The 17,153-nt window shown below is 44.7% G+C and overlaps 1 protein-coding gene across 5 annotated transcripts in view; it reads right to left on the bottom strand.

Annotated features, from left to right (window-relative positions):
- Positions 1–17,153, bottom strand: part of LOC126354686 (collagen alpha-1(XVIII) chain-like) — a 2,024,079-nt gene that overhangs the window by 697,693 nt on the left and 1,309,233 nt on the right. For 2 of the 5 annotated variants that reach the window (XM_050004493.1, XM_050004492.1), the window contains exon 1: positions 11,149–11,355. The exons of the other annotated variants lie outside the window; for them this stretch is intronic. In XM_050004493.1, coding sequence (XP_049860450.1) covers positions 11,149–11,337 — 189 coding nt within the window. In that variant the 5' untranslated portion in view covers positions 11,338–11,355. Of the gene's footprint in view, positions 1–11,148; positions 11,356–17,153 lie in introns of those variants that run through there. 5 annotated transcript variants of the gene reach the window in all.

Raw genomic sequence — 17,153 nt, forward strand, 5'->3', positions numbered from 1 at the left:
GGTCGTTGGTTCAATACCCGGGAAACGCAATCAGTCTACGAATGAGATTCCTTACAAATCAGTCCTGCGACCTGGCCTAGAATATAGGTGAAATTTGTCGCACGCGTCTGAGATAGGATTGACATGGGATTTTGAACGATGGACGCACGTGTGTTTGCCCCTTGGGAGAGCGTCACAGGGATACGGAAAGAAGCGAACTGGCAGACGCTTGAAGAGAGACGCAATCTGTCCTGAGAAAGCCTCCGTGGCCCGGTACAAGAGATGGGACTATGAATATCGTACAGAGCGGACGTGTCGCTTACGGAGTTACTGCGAAGGAGAGATGCCACTAATTACAGAGCGCACAGTAGCAAGCAGTCATTCTTACTGCGCTCTGTGCGTGGATGGAACTAGAGGAAGCCCTGATAAGCACACTTTGCCACGCACTTCACTACGGTTTATAGAGTGTGGATGTAGATGTAAACAGACATTCAGGGGGGGGGGGGGGGGGGGGATGGAATATGTCAGCTGCACGTCTGGAAACAACAAAGTCCAAATCTTCGAAGCAAAACTTACTGTCGGTTAACTCTGCCAGTAGAATACAAAAAACTAACAATGTATTATTTTATGCGACAAACCAACAATGTTTTGTTATTTACCTAGTTACAATATTGTAGAGTAGATAAACATCGCTTATCTAGTTTATTATTATTACTCACGCATGGGGCCAGTAGGATCACTCGAGGTACAATCCGACAATGTCACATTTAATTTCTCTGTGTCTAATTTGTTTCATCCTTTCAGAATGAAGTCTCTTTCTTTCATCAGACCACGTTGTTCCAGTCCGTTTTGTAATTTTCCTCTGACCAACTTTCCAAGCAAATATCATTTGCCTGAATGTTTTCTATCTATAACGCCTGCCTGATTAATAACTGGCTCCTTTAAGGGGAGCCTGGAACGATGAAAATGACAAAATTAATGTTTTTTTGTTTTTTCATTATAAAATTATTTGGAGTTTTTTCAATAAACAAACCAAGTTTCATGCTTCTAAGTGAATTCTAAGTGTGTTTTTTATGGCTGCAAATTTGACGTGAAGCGTAAACGGTTGTAGCGACTTGGTTCGTCACCTCTGACGGCGCCGCTCGCTTGCTGCAAGCAGGGTATCTTTGCGGAATTAGAGAATGTTTTGTTTTCCAACGTTGTATGACTTTATCTCTGTGACAAGTGACTGTTCATATCGGTAACCGTAAATACTATACCGTGTGTGTTGACTTGTGGAATTTGCTTTGTGATGCTTAGCTGTTCAATTTTGGGTATTTGACGAATTTTGCTCGTACCTGTTTGAAGTATTTGGTTTGTGGATGTCAGTATGTCCCGTTTCAGCAATCGATTGTTTAAGAAAAGTTGCAATGAGTGGAAGAAGAAATCTTTTGTTGTTTCGAAGGGAGATGCTGCTCACTGGTTCAGCGACTACCCCAAATAAGTGTGACAGACCTGCTTCCAGCAAGAAACTTTGTGACATCCAAGAAAAATTTGAAAACTATGAAAGTGACAGTAATGATGTGAATGAAATAATTAACATTCCCTTGCTCTAATATTTTGAAACATAACGTATTATGCCAAGTTTGCAAAGAAAGAGGACTGGAATTGAAAATAACTTCACACATTGGTTTGGCATGTAAAATGTTATTGAAGTGCAACAAAAGTGTTACAGAAGTTTCATTTTCTAATTCTAACAGTATTCTTCGTAGTGGTAATAATGGGAAGAAGGTGTATGATATAAATGTTAGGCTACTGTATGGCTTGCGTTGCATTGGCAAGGGCAGTGCTGCAGGGACAATGTTATGTGTAATTATGAACTTTTCAAAACCACCAACCAAGTTTGGATTTTATAATGAATTGGTGGGATCTTCTACTGAAGATATTGCTCAAGCAACAATGAAGAAAGCAGTTGAAGAAGCTGTGACAGATAATGAGAATTGTAGAGATTTAACTGTTGCTTTAGATGGATCATGGCAACGTAGAGGTCATAAATCTCGAAATGGGGTTGTGACAGATACGAGTGGAGACAGCTGCAAAGTAATTGATGTTGCTATTCTCACAAAACATTGCAGATGTAAGGGCAATACCCAGGGACGAACATAGTGAAAGTTGTGAAGCAAATTTTGACGGCACGGGTAGAGCGATGGAAGTAGAGGGAGTGAAAGCAATTTTTTCCAGGAGTGGTATAATTTACGATGCACTAACTATCTAGGGGAAGGTGATTCTAAGGGATATAAAGCTCTAGAGGAAGTCAAACCTTATGGCAATGAAATTCACATTAAAAAAGTGCATTGAACATGTGCAGAAGTGCATGGGGACTTGCTTGCGCAAACTAAAGCAGACATTAGGAACCCAGAAGGTTAGTGATGGTAAGACCCTTGGAAGAAGAGGCAGATTGACACATGAAGCAATTGATAGATTTCAGAGGTGTTATGGGTGTGCAATTAGGCAAAGTACAAGAAGCACTGAGCATATGAGGAGAGCAGTGTGGGCATTATGTTTTCATACTGCATCAACAAGCGAGCAGCCACAACGTGCACTGCGCCCCACAGGTGTAAGTACCAATCAGGAAAGGAATACGCCCATAGAAAAAGTTTTCCAAGTGCTGTAATTGATGCAATTAAGCCCATATTCAGAGATTTATCACAGCCAAGTTTATTGGAAAAGTGTTTACATGGGAAAACATAAAATCCAAATGAAAGTGTAAATAATTTAATTTGGCTTAGGATTCCCAAAAGAGTGTTTGTAGAGGTAAAAACATTGCATTTTGGAGTTTATGATACAGCGGCAACTTACAATGAAGGAAAAATTATCAAATCTCATGGGCTGAAACGTTTAGGTTTCCAACCGGGGCACAACACCATTTCCACAATGCGCTTGTTTGACGAAGACTAAGAGGTGCAGGAAGAAGAGACAAAAGCCTCCAACATGCACCAAAAGGTAATAAAAGACCAGTGGAAAGGAAACTAACACTGGAAAAAGAAGAGGATGCTGATCATCCATCATATACGGGGCAGGAATGTATTAAAAAACTTTGGAAGCCATTTCCCGTAACTTTAAAATTTTCATATTTGAGGAACATTTTTGTCAAAAACTGCTAACAGTATATCAATGAAGTTTATACATAATATTGTTTACTTCCTTTCCTTCATTTTTGTAAGAAACGGTAAAAAAATATTGTGTAATTCAAGAGTTATAGAAAAAAATGCAAAATTTTAGAGAAAAATTAAGCATCTGTTTAAAAAAATTGTAAAACCAAAACTAATAAATATTTCTTAACGTGGCATTATAACTTTGTAGAGAAATATTCACTGAACATGTAGTCCAAATTTTAGAGCAATATGTTTAATGGTTTTAGAAAAAATGTTCCTTCTATTTGCTAAAATTAACATGGAGGAGATGGATCGTTCCGGCTCCCCTTAAGACCCTCTTTAATCGCAGCGATCCATTTAATTGGCTCAGTTTTGGCCTTACTTCTGTTTTCGTATAATTCTGCTATTTGTTTTGTCAACTTAGTGGGTGCCATGTTTTGTGTGTGTCATAAAATTTAAGTTTCGTTTTGTCACGTCCCATGTATGTCCGTGTATTTATTATTAAGTTTGTTATTTACGTAGTATAGTAGATAAACCGGACCAGTATGTAGGCGCCGTGTTCTCGTGTGGACCAAGGTAGTAGGCGAAGCGGGAGACAGAACACAGCAATCGTGGACGGACCGCTCGGAATCTCCACGCTGCACTTGTGAAGGGGTATCATCGCAGATTCGCAGCGAGCTTGGGAGGACAGGCCCGCACACGCTTCTCCCCGAGTTAACTGCAGCTATGTAGACTCTCTCCGTGAGAGACAAAACTCGACATTTTATTGGCAGATACATGCCCTCTGGCCTCCGTGCATGCGTGCGGTGTCGACACAGCTGGGGATGTGACGCTCGGGAGCAGCGGTGTTCTGCGCTCCCTGCGAGGTGGGCAGGGAGAGGAGCAGATCGGGTTTTTTGTACAGACCGTTCAACTCATTTGTTTTCGTGACAGGTCGTATAGGGTGGTCTGTATACGAGACACCAGTCGACGCAGAAGAGGATCTCCTGGTAAGAACATCTGTTACCTCTGGCACTGTTCCAGCAGCGCTGAGGTGTTTGGAGCGGAAGAGGCAGTATTTGGTGTCTCTGCATCACACGCGGCCAGAACATGAGACACGCGCCGTCTGTTGTGTCGACACCACAGACGTGACTGCCGGTCAGACGGTGTGTGTCTCCCAACAATGCGGAGAGTCTTGTCTCTCACGAAGAGAGTGTGTACGTAGCAGCAGATAACTTGAGGAAAAGCATGTACGGACCTGTCATTTTCAGTGCACCTTCACAAGTTCACTGCAAATCTATGATGATAACCCTTCACGAGAGCAATGCGGAGGTTCTCAGAGGCCCATAAACGGCTACAGAGCGTTCCGTCTCTTGTGAAACATTCTACATCCTGATTCGGAATTTAGTACGTTGTCCGAGCTGTGCAGATAAGGAATGTTTTTGCATAAATGCCTATGCTCGGGTTCAACTGTAACCATAAATGTAAAATATTCCAGTTTTCGTTTATATTTTCCGGCTCACTCGTTTCTGGAAAGCGGATCCCCATCTCAAATTGGTAAACTCGCTGAAAGTTCATGCCTTACCATGGAAACAATTGGCGTAAACCAAAATAAAAAAATAAATAAATAAATACAGGCCACGCTAAAGTTACATAATGCCTTCAAAAAACATTGCATCTGTTCGACGAATGCAGGTAGTTTCGATCTATTTTCCATACTCTGCCATTCAGATTTGAAGCCAGACTTTTCTCGATTCCGTAACAGTCGCTGCTGTGATGTGGAGTACTGCAATAAGGTGTTTGTGAGCTTCCATTTGATCGACCGGGGACGGTACTGACGTGCAGGGAGATCTGTGTGCCTACAATCCATGTGACGCCTTACAGCTGGTTTTAATATCACGGCACCATACCTGTCATGTTTAAGCAGAAAAAGTTCACGATCTGAACATCAGCTGTTGATGCCTCCCCTTTTTACCTTCTTACAAACTGATGCCATTCTTTTCCCATGTGATCTTTCTCACATTCCAAAGTACCTCTCTGCAAATCTATTTGCATATCTCTTTCTAAGAACATAACTTTCCTACACATTATTGATTTTTAGACCAGTATTTTGTACACTTGCTCCCATTGTTATTATTATCAATAGTCGTAACGGTAGTAGTATTTTTTCTAGCCACTGACGTTATTCGAAAGAGCGTTACATATAGCCCCATGGAATTACTAGTATTGTACTCTTCTCACCATCATGTTTAATCATGCTACAGTTGTCACTACTTAATTATAGTGTTACGCAAGACATTCAGCATTTGCTAGCTCTGAAGTGATCGAATCTGGTCAGTTTAAGTGCACCAACAAATAAATATAAACAACGTGTAGCAGGAAAATATTCGAACGCTCTCTGTATCGAAACAGGCCAGGAGAGCACAGCCGAAGTACAATCTTCCGTTATTTATTGCAAGAAATCGGAAACTTCCGATGCGGAAGACAGCAAACTGCCTGACAACTACCGAAATGTTGTGCCAACTGTCGAAATTACCGAGCGTGCGGACCAGAGGTGGTGGTGTTCTGTTCCCGCTGCGACCGCATAACGCCACGACAGGTACCGGGACCGTATCAAGATGAATAATGCAGCCTTGGAGAATGCCGGACGTTTGCCACACTTGCCCCTTCGCCAGGTAGCTTGAGTAGCGATCCTTCACGTACGGGACGCCCTTCCTCGTACTACTTCTGTCCGCTTTCAAACCGCAATCTCCACATCTTACTCGATACAGCCAGTACGTAAGGGACCTCCTCCTTCGACATCTTGGCGAAATACAGACCTTTTTTTTTTTACGAAATCGAAATATTTATAACTTTGGGAAACGAAAGAATTACCGACGATTATGTCAGTATGTAATTAGTTCTGCCAAGTATAAATATAGAGCCCTCTGTCTGTACGGTAGCTTCCTTTGAAAATAAGAACGACATTCTCCATATTAATTTACTCTCTAAAAGTCGACATCTCTTGCGGCGAAACATTAGTTAATAAAGTGTAGCGGGACAATGTTAAAAAAAAAAAAAGAAAAAAAAAGGCTGAAAATAAGTTCACTAAATAGAGAAAAGAACATCTATGATTGACATGTCATTTAAAGTTGACGTACAATTTTAACATGTTAGAAATAAGGAAATGAAGTAATACAGAATGCTATGCTTGTAACGTTTAGCTCTGGTATGTAGGGTCACAGAGAAAGCATCCTAGGTTTTGGAGGGAAAAGCCGTAATTGCAATGATCAACACTACAACAGAAACAAGAAGCACAACTTAAGGAAAAATAACATAATGTGTGTTCCAGCTCACAAGCGAGATTGAAGCAGATAGTTCCTGTGACTTAGTATGGGCAGAGGTTATAATCGACAGCCGGAATAAATTAATAACTCGCTTCCTTTAACTGAGCCCCGGTCTCAGATGAAACAGTTGCTGAACAGTTCAAAGAAAACTCGAGTGTCATCAGAAATAGGTATCCTACTCATACAATTTAGTTGGCATTGACTTCAATCTACCTTCCGTATGTTGATAGAAATACATTTCAGACCCTATTGTAGATAGAAAACAACTTCCATAATTGTTCTAAATGCTTTTTGAAAATTATTTTGAAGAATTACTTCACGAGGCCATTCAAATAGTAAATGGTTATGAAATCACACGTGACTTTTTAGTCACAAATAATCCTGAGCATCAGGATGGATACAGGGATTAGAGAACACACAGACGTAGCGAGGCTCAATTCCGTAACAAAGAAATTCACCAAAACTAAACGCGAAATATATCTATTTATAAAAGCAACTAAAAATTCGAATGACGTCTTTCTAAGAGACAGTGTCCTAACTATGTAGCCTTAGTTCAAAGAAACAGTATCAACAGCACTCGAGAGATTCATACCAAATAAATTAATAAGACACGGGAATGATCCCCCATGGTACATAAAACACGACAGAAAGCTGCTGCAGGAGCATCGAAAAAGACAAGTATAATTTAGACGGACGCAAAATCTCCAAGATTGATGTAGTTTTACACTGGCTCGAAATTTGGTTCGGATTTTAATGCGAGATGCATTTAATAGTTTCCACAATGAAACTCTCTCTAGACATGTGGCGGAAAATCCAAAGAGAATCTGGTTCTATGTTAAACCAGCGGAAAGGCTCAGAAAGCGAGCAGGTAAAAGCGTGGCAAAGGTCCGCACACCTTGTAACGTTCGCTCCCCTCGGAGCCTCCAGACACGGACACTCCCGTGGTGTGGGCTGCACCCCGCCGCACACAGTGCCTCTCTTTGCCGCTGCCTCCAGCGAAGCGCCAGCAGCGGGCGCTCTGTCCTGCTGGATACTCGTCTCGCTGCGGACGAGCCCATACGAGACGAGGTCGCACAATCAGCCAAAGCGGAGCGAACGGTACGTCTGCCCTCTGGGGCGAGCTGGTGAGGTCCTGCCGTGCGTCAAGTGCGGTCCTGCTGCAACTGTGGGTTCCTCACTGGCGTGGGATCCCGAGCAACGGCAGCACTCCAACAGGGCGCACCTTGTTGCTGTCGGACTCCGAGTCACTGAGGTCGACGAAGCGTAACAAGATCTTATTACAAACAATTAAGATTCAAACAGCATTTCTAAGCAGAAACCTGCTGACACAATTCTTCCGTTTCGTAAAGCTTGCAGGTGGCATTTCCACTACCTAATTTATGCTACTGAGCTGAAATGGGTATCCAATCAAATTTACACTTCATGCCAATCTGACCGCTGTGAATCGCATCGATCGCCCTCGTAATTCAGGGAAGGAAAAAGTCCCCGGGGATGCATCGTGGATACAGGACAGCGGCCGGTCACATACTTACCACAGGAAAATCACCGAACATCCATACTTTTTCAGAAGTTATTATTTTATTTACACGACCAGTTTCGGCACCCTACTAATGCCATCTTCTGGCCCCTATGCACTTCATGCATAGGTAATCAGAGACATGGATACGTGCGTAACCAGAGCCACCAATACTTTGATTTAGTGAATTTTTTGTGCAGTGTGCACTTCGAAGACTTTTCGTCTAGAGTTCCTCTCATGTCTTCGAAGTACACACTGCATAAAAATTCAGGGAATCAAGGTATTGATGACTCCGGTTACTTATAAATAGATATATGTTTCTCCATACTGCATAGCTGCCTGAAGATGTCATTGAAAGGGTGCTGAAAATGACCGTGTAAATAAAATATCTCCTAAAAACATGCAGCTGTTTGGTGAGTTTTCTTTGGTAAATAACAAGCGAAAAGTTATTTTAACATCACACCTTGTTACGTGAGGATATTTTCGCACAATTCATCAACTTGGACGAACACATAAAGCAGTAAAATGAGAGAAGTCACTGAGATGGTCATATCTGATGACGTTTCTCGAAGTAAGAGATGACAATTCATGTGCCCATTTTTGACAACAGTGGAAACTGAATCATTTATTGCGATTGTAATCAGCTGGGAAATCTACGGACACGAATCTCTTTCCTCAGGGCTCCAAAAATATGGAAATCTCATGGGGAGAGGTCGGGACTGTGAACGAGCATAGATGTTGCGAGGGTTGTTTCGACTTCGCTGCAGGAAGTTTCGCTGGGGAGCCCTTGCCCGTCCTCTATACAGTTTCGATATTTCCCCACGTTTTTTCCACATTTTAGAACCCCGAAAGAAGACAGTCGTGACATCGATTTGTATCGGAGGAAGAGATGCACGCCACTGGACAATCATGGTACCGTAGCGGAACGTAAACATTTTTCCAAGAAGACATTGACCGTCTTGTCTCACCGTGGGATAAAAGTATGGCGATTAATACGATTACTTTTGAAGTAATGAACAGTTTACATACTTTTTTATGTCTGTCTCGTTTTCAATCGCCGGCCTCTTATAGATACACAACTAAAACCACGAGCTACTGCATAAAGTGAGTGCAGTTATGAGTGAAATATAGTTTCACTATGTAATTTAGTTTTCTAGTATATCAGTATCTCCATTTTCCTTTCCCCCGTGACTCGACCTGAGGCTGTGCTGCTCTACGTCTGCTAGTATCGTGAACATCGCAACTCAGCGTAAAGTCTTGTTACTTGAGCAGTATGTTACAGGGAGAAGTTTCGATCCGAGACAGTCGAGACACTGACAGCTGCAGAGACCAGTAAGGTCTTCGACTCCCACGGCTGTCGTTTTCAGGCCTAACAAGTGAGCATTCCTCTACCGAGAAACGTGATGCCCAAAACTGGGCAATGGCTTGAGGTGGAACTCCATCGACATCATGGACGTTCCTTATCTCGGACCTAAAGCACTACCGACGGTTTTGATACCTGAGTACAACCAATACTGTCAGTGCTGCTAATAATAAACAGTGACAAAATGGTAGGCATTACACCGTGGTTCTCCACCACACATAAACATATAACGCGTAGTAAATGAATATACTATTTCTCGTATTCGGCCGAATATTTATTATTGTTCGACAAATTTTGTTGGCTTTTTAAGCCATTGCACAGTGTTTAACTAGAAAAAGGTGGCACGTGTTTAAAAATGGTAGCGTGTTCACATTATCCTCTTCCGCTCGTTTTGGTGTAGAAATTTATCAGCTGTCGACGAGTAATTGCGCCACATACCGGTAAGGCGGGGAATGTGCAGAGATATGACGTTGGCCAACCAATAAGAACAGTTAAAATTGTGAATCAGAACGGAGCGAAACACACAACGGTACAATTTTTTCTAGCGAAATACAGTCATTAAGGACTTGAAAAGCCGAGTTGACTTGTGGAAGAAACATACAAATTACTGCCTCATTGGACAAATGGCACAGTCGTGTGGTAAAGTTATGGCTGTGATAATCACAACGAAGCAGATAATGCTATTTTTTGCTCGGCCACTCTCTAAAGCTATGCTCGATTAAGACATTAAGACATAGCGGAAGTCAACTGAGTATCTTTAACACGTCACCTCGCCCCAAATCCTGTTAGGTGAACACCGTTTGGAGAAGGAGGCAGGGGCCGCAGCGCACACGGATGGGTTGAGAATCGGATGTTCACTCTTCTTCGGGTTCGCAAATTAAATTTGGTTTCTTAAAGTCCTGCTTCTGCAAAATGCTATGCATCTTTCTATTTACTCGAACATGTTTCGGCACCAGTGTGTCATCGTGTACGGATCCCCACTTATTACTTGTAAAGATATTATACGACTTTCCGAAATAAAACAATAAACGTTTAAGACGAGAAATTAGAAAATAAAAATAAAACACATACAAGCTACAGTCTTTGGACGTAGAATAATTAAAAAACCACTAAGTTAGTGTAATATCTTTACAGAAATAATTCAAGACGCACAAGAGATGACACATAGGTGTCGAAACGTGTTTGGGTAAATAGCAAAAACAAATAACATTGTGTTTTACAGAAGCTGGAGCTTTAAAACAAAACAAAAATGTCTTTGCAAAAACAGACATAATGTCTGATGGGATAGCAGCAGTCAGTGATTGTACAATTTTGGTTATAATCCGTCTCGATTACAAAAATTTTTACTCATATGACGGGTTTCGGTTCATCCACACCCATCTTCAGATCTGATATTTCAGTTACAGCAGTAACCCGTCCTAATCCAGCAAATTTCACATGCTGACGCAACATGTGAAATTTGCTGGATTAGGTTACTCCTGTAACTGAAATATCAGTTCTGAAGATGGGTGTGGATGAACCGAAACCCGTCAAAAATTTTGCAATCAAGATGGATTATAAGAAACATGGTAAAACTATGTTTGGTTTGATCACGGGTGAGTCATTAAAAGCAATGGTCGATTAAGATGAAAAGTAAGAGTGACCAAAACGTTTTACATAGCATATCACTGTAAAAACATGTACTCTATCACTGAACGACCGAGCACTTCGGAACGCCTCAGTGCTTGATGACAAGGTGGAACGATGCGGTCGTTTATGTTACTCGCAGGTCCAATGGAGTTTGTGCCGGCCTTCTGGTACAGGAGGTGCTTAACGAGAGCAGGCAGGGTGGACGGGTCCGCCGTGGGGTACCTGGAGGGCGCGCTGCACGCCGGACCGGTTGCGGCGCTGGAGGGCGCTGTTGGCGGGCAGGTAGGCGGCGCGCTGATCGCCGTCGAACCAGCCGAGCACGGAGCCGATGACGAGCACGAGCGCCGCGCCGAACACCGCCACCACCACGGCCGACACCACCTTGGAGCGCGTCGACACCACCATCGCCATGGCGACGGCGGCAGCTGACGAGCGGGCACGAGTTCGCGCAGCAGCGGCCGATCGGCTCTTTTTAAAGCGGCGTGGCGCGGCCCGCGGCGTCTTCGCCTCCTCCCGCCTCCCGCCTCCTGCTCTTCCTCCGCCCCTTCCTCCTCCTCTCTGTGTCTCCCTCCCTCTCTGTCTCTTTTCTTCCGCTACACCCACCGCCCCCTCCTCTCGCAGCCAGCTGGGGCAAAGGCCGGCAAACGGCCAAGCGGCGCCACCCCGAAACAACGGCCGGAAATAATAAGCGGGCAGACACTGAGCGCCGGTGACGTCACAGCGCGCGCCGCCCTTATATGTCGCCGTCCCGCCTCTCTCGTATTTTCCTTGTTTTCATCGCGTCTCTCGCAAACTCGGAAGCGGAGGTTTGTCTCTTTATAAACGAGTTTCTCTGCCGGTGCGTGTAACAGGCGTCGCTGATAACTCCCTTTCGGCAGTCGGATTCGCGCGTTATCACCCGTGAGGGTACAGATTTTGCGCAAGTCTAACTTTCACTGCCACTTGCACGGACACTAGAATATTTTTTTTTCTACCCTACTAAGATCTAGTGTTTTAAAAACTCTACGGCACGTTTTGGCGTCCGGTTTGTATCAATGAAGACTGTTTTGTTTGTTTACGCTACTCCAATATCGTGTTCTTGCAAAAGACCTAGCTGTGCCATCGTCTGTAAGGGACACGCGATACTGCAAGTACAACGCTGTCTCCCATTTTGCCGGAGACGAAACTGAATAGCAATACGAGAACGGTGCCCAGTCTCCGACTTCGGCTGGAGCCTCTACTTCACCTTCGAGCAGCTCTGCACAACAGTGATTTCGATGCGTATCCTAGGCACACCGGTTACCGAACACTGATCCTGCGTATCTTAGTTACGTTAACCGCACTGATACAGAAAACCATTTCTGCGCGCTGGTGCGAAAATGATATTTTTGCTCCACTGCTGCCGTTCTGTTTTGTCTTTCGGCGCTATCAAAAGGAGGGGCTTAAAACAGAGATACGTACGTGATGAACGTGCACCAAAACAAGTGCTAATTTCGATGTGTTCTTCGTTAAGGTGGATTGCTTACATCGTATCGCTACTAGACCCGACGGCTCTCTATCAAGTCGAGTATTCGAGCCGTGAGAAGCTGCATTTTCCCGCCGGTGCATTCCGTCATTTACTGTCCACGAGTGGAAATTCGGAGGGGGCGAGTCAGCATTTAGAGGAGGCGGAACCTTGTGCGTTGTACGCCACTGTGCGGAGGAACCGACGCACCTCTAGCGGCTACCGGCGGCGCAAGCTGGCGGCGCGCTACCTGTCGCCTGCGCGGCATGGCGTCGCGACGCGGCGGTTCCGGGGCGGCGGGCGTCCCGCGTAGCGGCGCCGCAGGGACTGCCGACGCGCCGGGCGAGCGCGCGCATGCGCACCGCGCACCGCGCACGCCGCCGCGACAGGTGCGCGGGTGGCAGCCGCCGTCCCTAGCGCTACCGGGCTACGAGCGACCTCCAAGAAGGCCTACACAACTTGTGGCAGATGTCCACGTCCGCTTCTTTTTTCTTCAACGTATTCACTTCGTGAAGTTACATTGCCTCGGACAAGTACAGTAAGGGCAACAGCCTCAAAGGGTGCGGGGCAAAGTTAGGACATGCGGAGACCAAGCAACAATCGGAACTTCAAGCGCTGATAGAAAGCACCGAAGCTGAAATCGTTGTAGGTACGGAAAGCTGGCTGAAGCCAGAGATAAATTCTGCCGATATTTTTACAAAGGCAGACGGTGTTTAGAAAGAATAGATTGCATGCAACCGGCGGTGGAGGTTCAGCAAGAGTAATAGGAGGCAGACTTCAGACTACTTAACAGATAAAAACGAAAATTTCTGTTCCGGCATAGACAATGTTGACTGTTTAAGGAAAAAGTTCAAGGCAATTGTTAAATGCGTTTTAGACAGGTACGCGCCGAGTAAAACTGTGAGGGACGGGAAAGACCAACAGCGGTTCAACAACAAAGTTAGGAAACTACTGCGAAAGCAAAGAGAGCTTCACTGCAAGTTTAAACGCAGCCAAAACCTCTCAGACAAACAGGAGCCAAACGATGTCGAAGTTAGCGTAAGGAGGGCCATGCGTTAAGCGTTCAGTGAATTCGAAAGTAAAATTCTATGTACCGATTTGACAGAAAATCCTAGGAAGTTCTGGTGTTACGTTAAATCAGTAAGTGGCTCGAAACAGCATATCCTGACACTCCGGGATGATGGTGGCATTGAAATAGAGGATGACAAGCGTAAAGCTGAAACACAAACACCTTTTTCCAAAGCTGTTTCACAGAGGAAGACCGCACTGCAGTTCCTTCTCTAAATCCTCGCACAAACGAAAAAATGGCTGACATCGAAATAAGTGTCCAAGGAATAGAAAAGCAACTGAATTCTCTCAACAGAGGAAAGTCCACTGGACCTGCCGGAATACCAATTCGATTCGACACAGAGTACGCGGAAGAACTTGCCCCCTTTCTAACAGCCATGTACCGCAAGTCTCTAGAGGAACGGAAGGTTCCAAATGATTGGAAAAGATCACAGGTAGTCCCAGTCTTCAAGAAGGGTCGTCGAGCAGATGCGCAAAACTATAGACCTACATCTCTGACGTCGATCTGTTGTAGAATTTTAGAACATGTTTTTTGTTCGCGTATCATGTCGTTTCTGGAAACCCAGAATCTACTCTGTAGAAACAGCGATCGTGTGAGACCCAACTCGCTTTATTTGTTCATGAGACCCAGAAAATATTAGATACAGGCTCCCAGGTAAATGCCATTTTCCTTGACTTCCGGAAGGCGTTCGATACAGTTCCGCACTCACGCCTGATAAAGAGCCTACGAAATATCAAACCAGCTGTGTGGCTGGATCGAAGAGTTTTTAGCAAACAGAACACAGCATGTTGTTCTCAATGGAGAGACGTCTACAAACGTTAAAGTAACCTCTGTCGTGCCACAGGGGAGTGTTATGGGGCCATTGCTCTTCACACTACATATAAATGAACTAGTAGATAGTGTCGGAAGTTCCATGCGGCTTTTCGCGGGTGATGCTGTAGTATACAGAGAAGTTGCAGTATTAGAAAATTGTAGCGAAATGCAGGAAGATCTGCAGCGGATAGGCACTTGGTGCTGGGAGTGGCAACTGACCCTTAACATAGACAAATGTAATGTATTGCGAACACATAGAAAGAAGGATCTTACATTGTATGACTATATGATAGCGGAAAAAACACTGGTAGCAGTTACTTCTGTAAAATATCTGGGAGTATGCGTGCGGAACGATTTGAAGTCGAATGATCATATAAAATTAATTGTTGGTAAGGCGGGTGCCAGGTTGAGATTCATGGGAGAGTCCTTAGAAAATGTAGTCCGTCAACAAAGGAGGTGGCTTACAAAACACTCGTTCGGCCTATACTTGAGTATTGCTCATCAGTGTGGGAACCGTACGAGGTCAGGTTGACAGAGGAGATAGAGAAGATCCAATGAAGAACGGCGCGTTTCGTCACAGGGTTATTTGGTAAGCGTGATAGCGTTACGTAAATGTTTAGCAAACTCAAGTGGCAGACTCTGCAAGAGAGGCGCTCTGCATCACGGTGTAGCTTGCTGTCCAGGTTTCGAGAGGGTGCGTTTCTGGATGAGGTATCGAATATATTGCTTCCCCCTACTTATACCTCCCGAGGAGATCACGAACGTAAAATTAGAGTGATTCGAGCGCGCACGGAGGCTTTCAGACAGTCGTTCTTCCCGCGAACCATACGCGACTGGAACAGGAAAGGGAGGTAATGACAGTGGCACGTAAAATGCTCTCCACCACACACCGTTGGGTGGCTTGCGGACTATAAATGTAGATTTAGTACTTCCCCCCTCCCCCACTACCCTCTTCTTCGCGAACCTTGGATCTTGCCGAGACAGGGTGACTTTGTGCCTCACTACACAAACATAGCCCCACCGTAGGTGCAACCACAACGGAAGTTATCAGTCGAGGGGCTAGGCATTGCTGTGGTTCTCCGAGAGCGGCAGCAGCCTTTTCAGCATATGAAATGGAATGATGAAATGGCATTCTTGGCCGGGATATTTCATCTGGGGTACTCGGCCGTCTGGTGCAAGTCTTCTGATTTGAGGCTTCTTCGCCTATTTGCGTATCGACGACGATGAAATAATGATGAGGACAACGCAAACACCCAGTCCCAGAGCGGATTAAATCTCCTATCCCGCCGAGAGTCGAACCCAGAACCCTGCGTGCCCGCCACCCACACTGACTACTCAGCTATTGAGTATACATAAAATTAAGGCGAGTACAGCCAGTGATGCCGTAAGTGCAGATGCGAACCATGTTCGAACTCTTACGGGGATCGGTGAAATGCTGCGAGTAATGAAGGTAATGGACAAACGCCACTACGTCAGTAGTGTGTGGATAAGTTGAGATTTTGGGTCTGAAATGAGGCGTGCTAGGGTAGTCTGTTCAGTTACGACGAGGACCACTGTGTCCAGATGGCGTCGTGGTCAGCACACCTGCCTAGTAAGTCGGAGACCCGATTTCGAATTCTGGCCCAGCACCAATTTTCAACTTCCCACATTGATTTACATCAGTGATCACCAGCAGCTAATGACTAGTTCTTTTCTACCTCTTCAGTAGTTGCAGGAGCATCAGTCTCAATGATTGATATGGGCCGGTAACATCAAACTTGCTGTGCTGGCACCGAGAAGTACTGGAAAAAAGGGGGAAACTACATCAGCTATCTTTCCCATGGGCATGTACTTCTTCGGTATGGCTTAATGACGATCGTCTCCTCTAGGGTAAAATAGTCCGGAGCTAAAATAGTCACCCTCTGGGATCTTCAGGTGGGAACAACTCAGAAGGATGTAATTATCGGGAAAACCAGAACTGGCATTCTAAGGGTGGGAGTGTGTAACGTTAGATCCCCTAATCGGGTGGGTAGGTTAGACAATCTGAAATGGGAAATTTTTAGATTGAAATTCGACACAGTGGGAATTAATTAAGTGCGGAGGCAGGAAGAACACTTCTGCTGAGGTTAGTTGAGAGTTATCTATACAAAATAAGATAGGCGTAACCCAGGAGACTGTCTAATTGGAAGATAGAAATGCGGACAAACTACTGTGAACAACTATTGAGCGCATTATCGTCGCCGAGATAGAAACAAAGCCAAGGCCCGTCAAACTAGCACACATGTATATATCTATTAGCTCTGCAGATGGTGAAGATATTGAAAGAATGTATCACAAGGTACAGTTGCAGGAGACGAAAGTTTACTTGTGATGAGAGGGTGGAATTCGACAATAGGCGATAGAAGAGAAGAAAAACGCTTGGAGAAGAGGGACCGGGGGAAAAGACTGGGAAGGGAGGCCGCCTTGTAGAATCTTCCATCGAGCCATCGAATGCAGTTTAGTAAGTGCTAATACACTCCTGGAAATTGAAATAAGAACACCGTGAATTCATTGTCCCAGGAAGGGGAAACTTTATCGACACATTACTGGTGTCAGATACATCACATGATCACACTGACAGAACCACAGGCACATAGACATAGGCAACAGAGCATGCACAATGTCGGCACTAGTACAGTGTATATCCACCTTTCGCAGCAATGCAGGCTGCTATTCTCCCATGGAGACGATCGTAGAGATGCTGGATGTAGTCCTGTGGAACGGCTTGCCATGTCATTTCCACCTGGCGCCTCAGTTGGACCAGCGTTCGTGCTGGACGTGCAGACCGCGTGAGACGACGCTTCATCCAGTCCCAAACATGCTCAATGGGGGACAGATCCGGAG

Source organism: Schistocerca gregaria, chromosome 3, assembly GCF_023897955.1.
Source record: "Schistocerca gregaria isolate iqSchGreg1 chromosome 3, iqSchGreg1.2, whole genome shotgun sequence".
NCBI lineage: Eukaryota > Metazoa > Arthropoda > Insecta > Orthoptera > Acrididae > Schistocerca > Schistocerca gregaria.